This window comes from Bombus vancouverensis, chromosome 12, assembly GCF_051014615.1.
Source record: "Bombus vancouverensis nearcticus chromosome 12, iyBomVanc1_principal, whole genome shotgun sequence".
Taxonomy (NCBI): Eukaryota; Metazoa; Arthropoda; class Insecta; order Hymenoptera; family Apidae; genus Bombus; species Bombus vancouverensis.
Genome location: NC_134922.1, coordinates 11,341,823 through 11,357,095, shown reverse-complemented (window position 1 = coordinate 11,357,095; position 15,273 = coordinate 11,341,823). Strand labels below are relative to the sequence as shown.

Sequence of the window (15,273 nt, the reverse complement as noted above, 5' to 3'; positions counted from 1 at the left end):
TAAATATAAATAACTGAATGGAACCTGCTAAAATTCATATTTAAATAAAGTCAAATAATATTTTGCTTATAAATAGAAATTGTTAATGTTTTTAAACAGCATTAAACAAATATTCAATTTTATCTTTGTTCTACCTACATAGTCGTAGATCTGTACATTACAATTTACAATGTACATTAGTGCGTCACAGTCGAGTGAGTCGAGTCAACTTCAGTTTTAGTTTAATATTTGAGCATCACGTGGTAGGGATACATATTTTGGCGGACAGACGATTTTTACTGATACGCATTTTTCGAATTGTATTACGCAGTTTACAAAGTGCCTCTATAATTTAGATACGTAACAAAATAAAGGATATTTTTGTCTTAATAATTAACATAATTCCTTGATTAGATGTAGCGAAAATCTATTGAAAACGGTATCTGAAGTTTACGTGCACTTTGTAAACTCGCCGGGAATGTGAAACGTTGAACTGTTGTATACCCAATTGTATCTCTTTCCAAAAACAAAACTTGTTTTCGTTGGTTGCATTGTGATTTCCTGACACAAAGAAAAAAGCGGGGAGAGGGAAAAAAAGGTAGGAGAAAGGAAAACGTAAACAGAGAAATGAAGAAAGAGCTGAAGTAGAAGGTGTGTGGCAATATGCGCTATGTATTAATGCGTACTAATACTTAATAATTGCTTACTATAACCTGTTTTCTCGGCTGTTTGTAGGAGATAGTCTTTGAAGATATCGAATGTCTATAAAAAAAGATTTCCGAAGGGAATCAGTAAACGATTTCATTTTAATTTCATGTGATATATTAGTAAGAGCGCAGAAGATCTTGTTTTAATTTTCGTGGAAAATTCTTCGTAAACACATTTTTGATGAGATGAACGAAATTCCATTGTAATTCTTTGAAAGACGAAGATTTGTAGAATGGCTTCTAACATGCAATCTTTCCCGCGAATGCTGAAAATGCTGCGGGAAAATAGCAATATCAAGGAAAAACGGGAAGCTTTAACCTATATCCGCAGGTACAAATTTCGATATTTTTATCTGTAAATTCATATATATATATATATAACCTTATTTTATTTATACCATATCATATTTTAATTATAATAATATTATTAGCTTTTTTATATAAAATATATTGTATTGTAATATGTAGATTTTGTTAAATTTGCTAATAATTATGTTACTTTCAGTAACAGTAAAAAATTAGAATCTACAAAATCTATTAAAGAAGAGCAATATAAGGAATTATGTAAACTGGTTATAGATGCATTTGCAAATGGAAATAATGACATACAGAATGAAGCATATGAAACATTAAATGTAGTTATTCAGGACTTCAAAGATCATACTTTAAATTTATTTGAAGCTATGTGGCAGATAAGTCCAAAAAATAGGTTTGTTTATATAAAATTTTAAATTTTAATAGTTTTTGTTAGTGGTAAACTATAATTTTATTGGTTTATGTAAGCATTAATAATTTCAGTAACTTCTTTCAATCATTGCAATTTCAGATTAAAAATTCTTAAGTTATTAGAGGTAGTTGAAGACAATGCTATATCAACATTTGCTTATGACGCATATGCTGTAAACTTCTTTAATAATTGTATGTGTACAATACAAACAAATACAATGCCATGGACGGCATCAAATGCATGCGTAGATAATCTACAAGCATTGATAGATGCAGAAACTAAGCCACTATCAGATGACCAAAGGGTAGAAGAAGAAACAATTAACTATTGTATAACTTTATTAAGAAGATTGTATAAAGTGGCTGCAACAACATCAGATATTAAAGTTCAAAGAGTATGTAAGCAATATTTGTAATATTACAAAAATATAAAAATACTAAATTGAATGTCTTTACAGTTTCATGCCCTGTTAATGGATAAAGTAATACTGTTAGCTTATATGGGTCATAAAAGACAAAGAGGTCCTGCTTTAAAACTTTTACAACAAGCTTTAGCTACAAATATAGTATCACATGTTCGTACTAAACTAGCACCTGCATGGACTCGTTATATAGCAACATTACAGTCTACATACTGCAAACGTATGTTACTTTTAGTATCTACATGTGAATTAGATTGGGCTACACAATGGAATGTTAGTATTCAGTTTCTTGGTGTGGACCTCCATCGTGGTGCTGGTTTAATAAATAATTTATTAAGTGTTGAAGAAAAAGCATTTAAATCTACAGATACAATTATACGCAGGTATATATAACGCTTATATCAATAATTATATTTTTCATTAAAAATTAGAAATAATGATGATAATATCTTATGGTACAGGCAAGCATTTCTTTCATGGAAATTACTGGTGGACAATTTTGCTTTAGACCCACAAGAACTTGCTACTGCTAGACGAGTAAAACTGTTATGTATTCCATTGAATGCCAAAAATAGTAAAACTGAATTAATAGCATTAACAAAGTTAGAAGTTTGGTGGCATGTAATTATTAAGCTTTATAAAGACATTCAGAAATTTGTTAATCCTGTAATCACACAGTTTTTAAATTTTTGTTTTGGACCTCTTGGAGATACACCATTATTATCTTCAAAGTTTGATGTGGTAGCCTCACCAGGAAAAAGATTTTTTAAAACAAAAGTTGTTGCTGTGGATGCTTTATGTCAACTTCTTGTCACAAAACAAGATAGTTATACTGCTCCAATTTTGGAAGAAAGACTTCCGCATCCTATATCTGATGTTGTCTTTCGAGAATGTTATAAAAGTATAATTCACAGTGTAGGGGAAGCTTTGCTTGTACTAAGCCAACTTACAAATGCAGAAATGAAAAACAGATATCAATTTGGTAAAATACTATGGACAAGCTTGGTCAGTTATGTAAAAATTAAAATTAGATCAGAATCAAAAGTTACAGAAAAGGTTGGTTTAAATATTATTAATGAAAAATACATGACTATTTTAAAATACATTTATATAAAATAATTGCTAAATGATATTTTACAGGAGATTATGTATAAAGATATGACACGGGTTATTACAGAATTAACAAACTATGCTGGGGATAAACCAATGATTAAAGATTTGATTCTTGACACAATCTTATTTGAAATTGCTGATTTAAGTACAGATTTTGATTTTCAAGATGATACATTGTCAAAATTGGTATTCAAATTTCTACAAACTTCAATTCTAAATAAAGCTGAAAAGTGAGTATTGATACAAATATTAGTACAAAGTACTGATATATTAGTACTAATACTAGTGCAACATATGTTATTGTTATAAAAAGATGCACTGAAATATATTATAACTGTCTCTTTAAGGAATCATTATAAAGCATTAAAATGTCTTTTTTGGCAATGTATTAAGTCTCAAAAGAAAAACGTGTATTATTTACATGCATTTAATTGTCTGAAAGAAATGCATGAAAAAATATATTTACTATTAAATGCAGAAGATAAAAATGAGTAAGTTATAGGCAATTTAAAATAGTAATTAATATTAATTATAAAGTTAATTTTATTTATAAAGTTAAGTATATTTTCCAGATCTGTTATTCTTGAATTATGGTTTATTTTGGCATGTATATTAGGAGAATACATGAGTGATATACAAGAAATTAATGAAGGAAGTACTACAGAACATAACTTTAAAACTGTTGAATCTATTGTAGCATTTCCATTTATGTATATACATTTGGAGGACCACAAACAGGTTAATTTTATTAAATAATTCATAACTTCTAAATTACATACATAAACTTTTATCTTAGTTTGTATGCTATTTATGGTAGGTTCAAGAAGTAGCAAAGGCTTGGAAATGTTTATATAAGCATTTCGAAATGCGAACAGATCTTATAACAACAGTAAAATCAAACGAAATTTTGTTAAATATTGCAAGTATTATGCAACATTGTTTAACAGAAAATGAAGGGTCTTCTAATCTTATTTTAAACTGTTTAGACGTTTTGCTGAAAACTATCAACTATAAGCTTTTATTGGGTATGTTACTGATTTAACGGAAGTTTGGAAAGAAACAACCTTAATGAATGTATAAGATAAATATTTAATTTTCAATCTAACTTTCAGCGAATACAGAAGTTCCATCTATTATACATCTTATCGTGGATCTTGTCATGTACTTTTTATCCCATAAAAGAACTAAAGAATGTGAACGTGCTCTTAAAGCACTGTCAGCAGTAATTATTACTATCTATGGATATAATGCAGAAAAAGCAATATTATATTTGTTCGTTTGTAAACCTGCTATTGAACTCATGCTTCAATCTGAATTAGAAATGCTACATAAAGAGGTATACATACTTTTTAATATTCTTTTATATTTAGTTGATATAATATTTATTTAATTGATGAATATTCTACAATATTTAATTGAATATATAATAAAAATAGAATTAACCTTAAAATATTTCATTTGTAGATAGCAAGTACATGGGAAAGTGTAATTATAATTTTTAAAGGACTTGGTAAACTAATAAATTATAGTCTTCTTTCATCTTACAAAAAAATAATTATTAAAGCATTAAATCATTCAAGTCTTGATATACAAGTTCAAACAATGTCTCTCTTCCAATTGAAAAATGCGTTATGTGATAGTCCTAAATTAATATTGGAAGAAATTGAAAAAGAAGTAGGGAAAAATAAGATATTAAGCAAGCCTGAAATTACAAAAATGAAAAATGATCAAATTGAAAAGTCACTAAACCAAGTAAGTAGTGATTTCTTAAAAGGAACTAATAGCCAAAAATTAGTTAAGGAATCAGAACCAGTCAAAAATACAGAAAAGAAAGTATCAATTGACACAGAGTCACAGGTATATATACATATATATATATATATATACAGGAATTTATGTAATAATTGTAAATATGTTTCTTCTGTAACTGTTATACTTTGCATTTTTTCAATTACAGGATTATGTTTTCATTAAAACAAACTTAAAGTTTGATGTCAATCGCTTGACAGAACACCAGAAAGAGTCTTTGAAACGAAGGAAAGAAGATATTGCAGCATTGTATAATGATTTGTCACAATCTTCATCACAAGATACTCAAAATTTACAAGAATGGTTTGATAAAAAAAGTAAAAGTTTAGGAGAAGCAGAGAAAGATCATAACAAAAAAGATAATATTTCAATAAGAAATATGTTGGATGATGATGCAAATAAAGAAAACAAAATTGAAATGAAGGAATTAGAAGCAGTTAGTAAATCAATTGCTGAAAATGATACAAAATCAACAGACAACGTTGAACAAAATATACCATTAGAATCCATACAAAAAGCAAAAGATAATGCTTACAGTAATGAAAATTTGCTTATAGAAGAAGATCAAATGATAACGGTGAAAAATGCTTATGACAATGCAGATCCAGAAACTTCAGCAGATTTAGATGCTAATACACAAGAGAAATCTTTAGAAAATAAAGATGACAAAAGTCTATCTCCATCTATGTTAGATAGTAGTAAACGACGCAATCGTTATAATGTTGCTGTAAAGCCTGTTACTCCGTCAAAACTTGAAGAAATTATTTACAATCAACCGGGACAGTCAAACACAAATAAAATTTTGCGAAGCAGCTTAAAGACGAAATTAATCCACGACAAGTCTGAAATAATTAATAAACAAAAAGCATCGGAAAATGTAGAAAATAAATTGACCAAAGAAGAAAAAAGAGGTATTAAACGAAAATCAATTTCAGATAGTGAAAGCGAAACAGCTAATGTGCGTCAACGAAGGAAAGTTCTTTTAACGGAGACAGCTAGTGATAGCGATAGGTGTGAATCTGTAGAAAATGATAATGCAGTAACGAGTGTAATAGCAATTGATGAAGCGAATTTAAGCCAACGTACTAGGAATGAAATATCTCGTTTACGTATAAATATGGTATTTGACAGTCCCTTATCACGTAGTCGGCGATCCAAATGTTGTGATGATAAAAAGCAACCAGAAGAAAACAAAGGTGCTAATATTGCAAAGAGAGAAGCGAAACATAGAGGCAGACCTAGGAGATCGGATAAAGTTGAAGTTAAAAAAGGTGAAGATACAAGAAAGATCTTACAAAATAAAAAGAGTGGATTAGAAGAACAAAGAAAAGTCAAAGAAAATACAAAAGAAGAAACTGCAGAGACAGAAGTTAATTCAAAAAGTATACCAAATAATAAGTGCGATTTACTTAATACCGAAAGAGCTATTGAAATTAATGATACTGTTCAAAATATTAAATTTACTGAAGGTAGAAGTCACACTCAAGATGATATGGGAGATGTAGTAGAAGATTCACAAGCATTATCTAAATTAGATAAAAGTAAATTATCAAAAGTAAGAATTGAACTTAACAAAATTGAAGATACAAAAGCTATTTCACAGAATAAAAAGAATTCATTAGAAGGAGAAAAAGAAGTAGGGGAAAAGAAACAAAAAGAAAATGTACAGACAGAAATTACTTCAAAAAGTATATCAGATGATAAATGTGATTTACTTTATACAAAAAAATCTACTGAAAATAATGTTGAAGTAGTTAATAATAATAAATCATATAGCGAAACACAAATTTTAAATCAAGATCTTAAGTCCATAGAAGGAAAAAATCAAACTCAAGATGATGCAGAAGATATAGTAGAAAGTTCCCAAGAAACATTAGAATTGTTAAAAAAATGTACTGAAAAACAATGTTTTATTAAAATTAATAAGGTGGACGATATTTCTCCTTTGATGAAATGCTGTGATGCTACAGCTGAGAATGAGGAAGTAGCTAAAATTGTTTCAAATGATTGTGATAACGACAATATCAAAGTTCCTAAAGATAATTTTAAGGAATTTGAAGAAACCAATGAAATCAGTATCAGTGAACCAAAGATTTCAACTCCTATTATTGAAAATAACTTATGTGATAATGAAAAGGATAGTGTATCTGAAGTGCAAAAAGTAAATGATGGATCAGTGTTTAAATCCTTGCTTGAGTTATCATCGCCTAAAAGTAATATCAAACGCCAGACAAAATTAAAAACCTTCTCAGCACAAGGACGTGCAGCTCATATGTTAGGGTTAGTAACAAAACAAGCAAGAATGGAAGCTGAAGACTATGTAATAAATTCAGATGAAGAACATACAGTTAAAAGAGTAAAATCCAAAGATACGGACAATGATATGTTGCTTGGAAAAAAAGAACAAGCACCTATGTTGAAAGAAGTTGATAAAATAACAGCAACATGTAGCAGCAGACAAGAGAAAATTTTTAATAATATGAGGTCAACAGATTATTGTTCTTCCCCTCCAATAAAATTATTTTCTAATTTGAAAAATGATGGAGAAAAAGTTTTCACAAAAGCTGACAAATCAGTAGATTGCATATCTGCACAAACTGATGCTCAAACTGATAAAATAGGTGAAGAAACCATGCTTCAAGTAGATGAATTGCCAATTCTAGAATGGTCAAGTGCAAATCCACCTTCATTGACTGCATCTCCAAGTGCAAGTATATTGAAACGTCAACGTCAATATATTCCAGAACCTGATCCTGAAGCTGTAACTCCTAGTAAGGTAATCTTTTTCAAATGTATAACAACAGGCTATTTGATAAAATATAAAAATATGATTTTATTTATAATTTTATTTATAATTTACATGTTTTTATAATTATATTGATATAATACAAAAAATAAATATTTTTATAAAATAAATATAATAGATATTTTTTAACGTAATATTAGAATCCATTAAGACATGTTAATTGTGATATATTATATTTTATTATAGCGAAAAAGAGTAAGCTTTGCGGATCCTCCAGTTTCAAAGGAAATGGGATATGAAATTACATCTACTGACTCAATCTATAAAGCTATTAAATTTACTTCACGTGGACTAGTACGTAAGGATTCGCCATTAAGGTTAAAACAAATTAAGCAGAAATTGGTATCAACAGACTCAGATAAGTTGGAAAAAGATGAAGAAACTGATGTGACAAATGCATCCGAAGTTGACATACAATGTGAAAGAGAAAACGAATTATTGACAAAAATAGCTGAAGAATTAGAATATTCAGAGAATGTTACTATAGATACTGATGTGCAAATGTGTAATTCTGTAGATGGGTCAACAAATGCAGTTCCAATGCCAAATAATATTAAAATTGATAATTTAAATATTGAACTTGAAATTACCCAAGATTCAACGTCTTCCAAACATGTAAAACGGACATTTACAAGCAAAATAGATCAAAGTAAAAAAGATGAAATTTTGGAAGTATCAAAAGATTGTAATGTTAGTTTAGAAAATAATGAATTTGATCATTCAATGACACAGGAAGACATGTTTACTGGAATAGATACTAAACATAATGATTTTGTTGAAGAAAGGACTTCTGATATTGATACAAGCGCTATAGAAAATACATCTATTATGAATAATTCATTAGATCTGCTGAAATTCAATGTTCAGGACAATTCTATAATAAAGCATTCATCAGAAAAACATGCGAATTCTGAATATTTAGACGATACAATAGATGCAGCAAACCTTACTGTATTGAATTCTTCAGCAAACTCAGACGAAATTTTCTGCGGAAAATTAATAAGGACTAGTACACAAGCAACTGAGAATATGCAAGAGAATATCCAAGAACAAGATACTCTACCCGTTACAGATTCAGTATTTGGAAGCTTACCTTCAAGTCAAGACGGTGAGAATGCAAGCGAATTTAATGTAGAAACTCCACATCCAGAATTATTAGATTCTATTCAACCTATATATCCCACATTAATACTGTGTAAAGAACCTATAACATCTATCATTGATCATTTGACTAATCCTCTTTGGGTGCAACATTTACTTACGTGTTTTAAACATAGAAATATTCAAACCATTGGGGATCTCGCCCAATTATCTGAACGTGAAATAAACAAAATTCCAGTAAAGAGTAATTCAAAAGTTGAATTTGTAAAAAATGTTTTAAAATGCTTTGAGAAAAAACATGCTGAAAAAGTATCAAACAACAACGAAGTATCATGTTCTGTAAATATTAATGTACCTGCATCTACACGGAAAGTAACGATCGAAGATGAAGCAGTAAAAAGCAGCACCGATGAAATATGTAATGAATTAATAAATCATATACCATTAAGCCAGTCAAGCTCTAGTACAATTTTTAACAATGTTATAATCGATAAGAATGCATGTAAGATGTTTAAGAAAACAACAGAATCAGCTTCAAATGAATTGTCAAATATGCTTACAGTTGATGCTTCTAAAACTAATTCTCAAGCAATGTATGAAGTTGCACAAACGACTGGATCAGAATCATCAAATGGGACAACTACGTATGTTAATAATAGTATTAAATTATGTATTTATTCTTTTTTCCTTTATGATGATTGTATAACAAAATTCTGTTTTTATTTAGACAAATTACGAGTATGCCAGCATCATCTAAGGTTACCATTTCTACATCAGAAAATGATACTGAAAATTCTAGCTCTTGCGCTAGAAATGCAGTGACAACAACACAAGCAACAAAAACTGTTGGAACCTGTACTAGTATTGACTCTATTTATCTATCCAAAGCAGGAGCGAATAAAGCGACAAAATCGGTTGCAGCACAAATGGCTTTGGAAGACCTTTTGGATGAGATAGATGTTAACTTAGTGCTAGAAAGTGCAGTAAGGAGATGCACTCCAGAAAAACTTCTTCTACAATATAAAGTAAATATTTTGTTTGTATTTCCATATGACGTTTCATCACAGCTCTAATGCTAATTAAAAATTAAAAGATATTTAGCTGAAAATATACAATTATTTGTTTTTTCAGAATAAAATGAGACATGTATCACAGGTGGAATTGGAAAGTGAAACCATCAGAATGCTTGGCACTGAAAATAGAAAAAATTCTAATGAAGTAATATTGAAGATGGCATGCCGTGCTTGTGGAGTGAATAAAGTTTTGCTTCGGCTTCCTGATATTTTCAGTGCTGACAAACAATTTTTTGTAAAAGTATTGAATACATATAGAAAAAAGATAAAGACCAGTGATTGTTTGGATATTCTCGATTTTAACGAAGTTAAGGATGCTGTTTATGAAAAATGTATATCTTCAGAACTTGCTGAAATGTTGTCCAAAAAATTGAAAGAAGAAGAACAACAGGGGATAAGGAAGCCTATGACAGAATTATCTAGTTTAAACGCTATGTTAAAAAGAATGCCAATGGATGTAATCATTAGCCATACAGTCGCAAATGATGAATTAATACCACCGCGTGTCGTTTTAGATATAGCATTGCAAAATAATAGTCCAGCTGACATAGCGCAAGCTTTGGAATCTCAATCTTCTCCTGTTATGGAGAATATTTTCAGTAAATTTTGGACTTCCCAGTTTGCAGTCGAATGTATCGAACAATTCTGTGAATCGAAAGAGGATTTATTAAAGATTTTTGAAGCAGTCAGTTCGAAGTTCAGTCGGGAAGATCTTCTCCAAGTATTCTATGAATCTATGAAGGCTAAACTAATGGTAAAACAAGAGAATGACTAAAACAAGTGTTTTTATTTACTGATCGATTCATGATCTTTGTGTATGATATTTATTATTAATATTATTTGTAATTCTCAATGATATGATCCTTGACAACACTGACATGTATTATAGTATCGTTTTCTTCGCAAATTAAATTTTACGGAGAAATCTATCAATAGTATTATGTTATGGCATGACATATATTAACAGCTTTGTACTAAGATATAGAAGGTATTTATTAAGAGAATAATTGTCTTAATGATTTAATATTTTAAAATTCTGGTTGTAATTATATCGAATACCATCAATATCTGACTTAACTAAATATGCTTACTATAGTTGTTATGTTCTCATGTATTGTTTATTATGTAAAAAAAACATTTTTCATTATTTAATTTTCGATTATTTTTACATTTATTTCGTCTATTTCGTAAAGTCAATAATGTAATATGCAATAGCTCCAATTATAATTGGACATATTATTTTTATCGATAATTTGTAATTCCAATTTTGAGAATGTAAAAATAGCTACTTTGTATTATGTGATTGCTAGATTACTCATACAGAGAAGTACTTGAGACGTGACTATAAATTGAACCTTTTTGTAAATGTTATGTCATATAAAAGAAAAATACCCTCTGAGCAAGTAAGGATACTCGATAAGACTTAATGCAATAAAATACTGACTGACAGATTAATAGAATATGTTTCATTTCAAATGATGATCGTGCCACTACTTTGATTTTGGTGCGTTCAAAGAAAAGTATTCTATTTCAGTTAAAGTTAGAAATGAAAATTCAACTTATATAAATCTACTATACAAGCTACACATACAACGTCTATTAATTTTAAAGTATACAATATTGTAAATATTACGGATGTAGATTAACTGTAATAATAATTGTTGAAAAAATACCAATATAATCAGTTGGCTATGTATTGGTTACTATGTTGTTAATCTGTTTAGAAGTCAAGGATCAAATATGAATATTTAACACCTAGTTCTTACTAAATTGAGATGGAAAATTCAAGTCATAGTTTTCACAAGATTCCTTGTCTTAATTTAGGAAGAAAGGAAGAAAAAATTTGGAACAAAGTTAGAAAAAAGCTTTTGTTTCCATGTAAAAACTGTGTTCAAACTTTAAAGTATTTTGCACAGACTGGTACTTCAGAGATTATACATTTAAGTACTCTTTTTTGCGTAGAAAGAAAAAAATCTATTTTATAGGTAGTCTTTTGTGACTGTTTGCATTGAAAATAGAGGAGAAAGAAAGGATAAAAGCATAAAACAATGCATATGTATTTTTAAACGTGAATTGACCAAAAGACAGATTCAAATAAGTTCATATTTTTTACTGAAAGCTTGTTCATAATTAACAGTAACTTGAGAAGTTTAATTGCTGATATTAAAAATATCTTATATCAATAGATTTCATGAAATCTCTCATTAATATTAATCGTATCTCCACTGATTGTAATAAAAGCCAGCTATTTTTATCAAATGCTTTATTATTCTTTAGGATGTATATGAATATGTATAACATCTCAACATTACATGATCTGTGAATGAGAAAGTTGTTATTATTTGACTGTTACTATTCTTATGTTATTATCAATTGCCAGTTATTTTCTTTCGTGCAAATAAGTAAATTTAATCGTTAAAATTTTTCTTGTCATGAGATTCATCTGCAATGGATATTGAGCGAGTACTAACAATTGATTTGATTTGACATTTTCATGTTGAGATGTTACATAGTTTAGAAGTAATGTTGTACATACGAGATAGGTACCTTGACAGACAAGATGCACTTGTACCCGTCATATCGCTATAGTAATGATAAAAAAAAGTATACATATAGTAAAAAATATAAAAAAAAAAGAACGTTAAATATACTATAATGGATGGTTACGAACATTTACTACCGATTATAAGAAATGATAAGCTTTAAATATTAAAAGTAAGCATTTTTACAACGTTCTTTAGATATAATAACGACATATTTATCGTTATAAGCGCATGCTAATATCGATGTGAGATGTATGAGTGCCTCGAACAAGCAGATAATTATACATTTTCAAAGATTGACATTTTGCAAACGTTCAGGTCTTACTTTGCGAAAAACAAGATCTAACGGCAACAATAATAATTTTTCATTAGTGAAAATCTATAGGTAGGGATAAATTGATATGTGTTTATGATTAGTCATTTTCTCCGTATGTCTCACAAGTTAGTGTTTTAAGTAAAATATCTTAAAAAGGGCAGCTTGCTCCTTTCTGCGTTACAGTTTGGTATGATTTATCAGCACGAAGGAAAACAAAATTTCTTCAGTTTTATTAATTAGAATTTATGTTTTAGAATTTAATTTTCGGAAACTTATTTCTCTAATAAACGTTCTAGCCGTTAATTTTTAAAATGAAGATTCTAAAAGAGAAAGAAAATAGAAAAAAAAGAAGGAAAGAAAGATTAATCGAAGGTTGCATCAATTTTTTCTTTTTTAGGATTAATAACCGCAAAAGCAATTTTGTTGCACGTATCTTTCCAAAGAAGTCTAGTTTACGTAGTAATTTGTGGCTTTTAAATCCTCAACATTTCTTAATTGGAAAAATCCACATGTGATAAAAGTAACTATTTATTCGTGTGAATACGAAATTTAAATTGTTGGCAGATATCGTACTTCTCTTTATCTAATCTGATCGAAAGGAGCTATATACTTCTGCTAATGCATTAACCATATACATATGTGTAAACGATTTCAGTTACAGTTTAAACGGTATATACATAGGTTTTCTTGGGTCTTAAACAATATGATACACGTAACGATGATAAATTGTATAATAGATTATACACGTATCCATGTGTGACCTGTAATGATAAATCAATATTTTATACAAATTGATAAGACACAATAAATGAATTTTATAGTCGTCCTGCATGCATTTTATCTGAAAACCTGCTTCGCAACACTTGCAGACATTTCGCGAGTGATTTTGATTTTCTCCATTTCTATTTTTAAAAGCAAAGTCGTGGTCGTTTTCGAAAAATCGTTCAACTACAATTATTATATCGTTCATGCACAAGGATTACAGCGGTAATGTTATCAAAATTCAATTCGTATTTATATTTTATACTTGTGAATTATTTAATTTGATCTTTTTTTTATTTAATTGATTTTAAACAACGACAGAATCCTCTCTCGCAAAAATGTAGGTTTGCCAGCGTCTTTACTTTTCATCTCGTCTTAAAACATCGATTTTGAGACGCGAAAACAATTCTTTCCGTATTAATATCTATCATTTATAACAGCGAATATCTATTTTTAGCTACGGTGCTCCATAAATACGTTTTCGTGTAAAGCCGTAATCGCGTACGCGTCTTATTTGAGACATTATCCACGCTTATTGGATCGAAATCAGAGAGATACGCGTTCAATTATATTTGAAATTGTATATTCCCAAAGAAACTTGTATCAAAATACGATGCCCGCTCTTCGACGTCAGGGGATGCGCGCCATATTCTGCTTCTTATAGCACGTGTAATCGATACACGAAATCCAAAGAGTTATGTATTTATTATTCACATTCTATTTTTCGTCGAACAAACGTAGAGAAAAAAATGCTATACGTATGATGTACGTGTTATGAAACAAGCCATCGAATTAAATCGTACGTGTATTTGTAGGAAATTCGAGCGTGCAAAAGTGCATAAAATATGCAAAGTAAAATTCTCGTTATAATATTTATCATACGAGGCAAAACTTTATTTAGATTCTATCTTTCTGGACGTGCTCGGTAGAATATAAATTAAAATATAAAAAAAGCACATACGGACATCTGTTTTTTTTTTTCAGCAATGACCGGAAAGAAAGGCTGGTAATCATTAAATTTATATTGTTATCTATATTATCAAAAATTATTAAAATTTTCTTTAACATCAAACAGAAACGTCGTTTCCCATTTATTTCAAAGTACTATAATAATCTTTAGTATGAATAGAAGTTTCGAAGCTATTAACTGACTTACTTTTAATAAAGAAACATAATGAAACTTATGAAACTAATTATCTTTGTATTTATGAAGGGAGTATAAGTTTCAGAAATATCTATCCCGAAAAAGCGAAGGGCCTAATAAATCTAAATTAAAATATTCACATTTTTGTTTGTTTCGTCCAACACCTGTTTGCAACGCCAAATATTTTGTTACAACATATCTGTGGCAGTGTCAAATATTAGAAATTTATCGATATTTCGTGAACTCAATTTTCAATACTGAACAATAAGCTATCACGATAAATACCATGAAAATGTCGATATTTTTAATATGCTATCGTATCTGTATCAAGCTGTGATCTTTATTATTAAATCATGACTTGGCCAATCGGTTATTAAACGACTAAGGAAAGCGATAAGTAGTTTAATTACTTGGCTTATAATGGCTGTACTCGGAAAAAGAGTAACGTCACGTTAGTGGGAAATGCTCGAGAATTTGTAAAACGAAGAAGCTCGTTTTATAAAAATGTTAATGCGTGTGGCAATCGAATATCGTCAAACAATATCGTTAAAATTATCGTTAAATAAAGAGAAAGAAAAAGGATCGAAGAAAAGTGTGAAGTGTTGTATAAAAAGTATCATTTTTGATAGAATGATTTAAGGCTTAAGGAGAGAAAGGGTATTTTCCACTGTTTTTAAAACAATATGACACTATATCCGGGCACTGCATCGATCCATACAGTTTTACACAGGTCAACATCGGCGTAGCGCAATTTTTTTTTTGCAATCGCACA

The 15,273-nt window shown here is 29.2% G+C and overlaps 1 protein-coding gene across 3 annotated transcripts; it reads left to right on the top strand.

The window, feature by feature from the left end:
* Positions 1–164: 164 nt before the first annotated feature.
* LOC117155077 (uncharacterized) lies at positions 165–13,418 on the top strand. Of its 3 annotated transcripts, XM_076623167.1 has the most exons (17): positions 165–630; positions 715–1,017; positions 1,192–1,395; positions 1,513–1,807; positions 1,871–2,217; positions 2,296–2,890; positions 2,975–3,177; positions 3,295–3,438; positions 3,520–3,685; positions 3,765–3,972; positions 4,060–4,283; positions 4,412–4,804; positions 4,905–7,532; positions 7,749–8,670; positions 9,226–9,307; positions 9,391–9,688; positions 9,795–13,418. In XM_076623167.1, the coding sequence occupies exons 2-17, from the start codon at positions 920–922 to the stop codon at positions 10,509–10,511; spliced, it is 7,524 nt and encodes a 2,507-aa protein (XP_076479282.1). In that variant the 5' UTR covers positions 165–630; positions 715–919; the 3' UTR covers positions 10,512–13,418. The 3 variants fall into 3 exon arrangements, with proteins under 3 accessions (XP_076479282.1, XP_033186524.2, XP_033186523.2); XM_033330633.2 differs by having other exon boundaries at positions 166–630; positions 4,412–4,699; positions 7,749–9,307; XM_033330632.2 differs by having other exon boundaries at positions 166–630; positions 7,749–9,307.
* Positions 13,419–15,273: the final 1,855 nt, after the last annotated feature.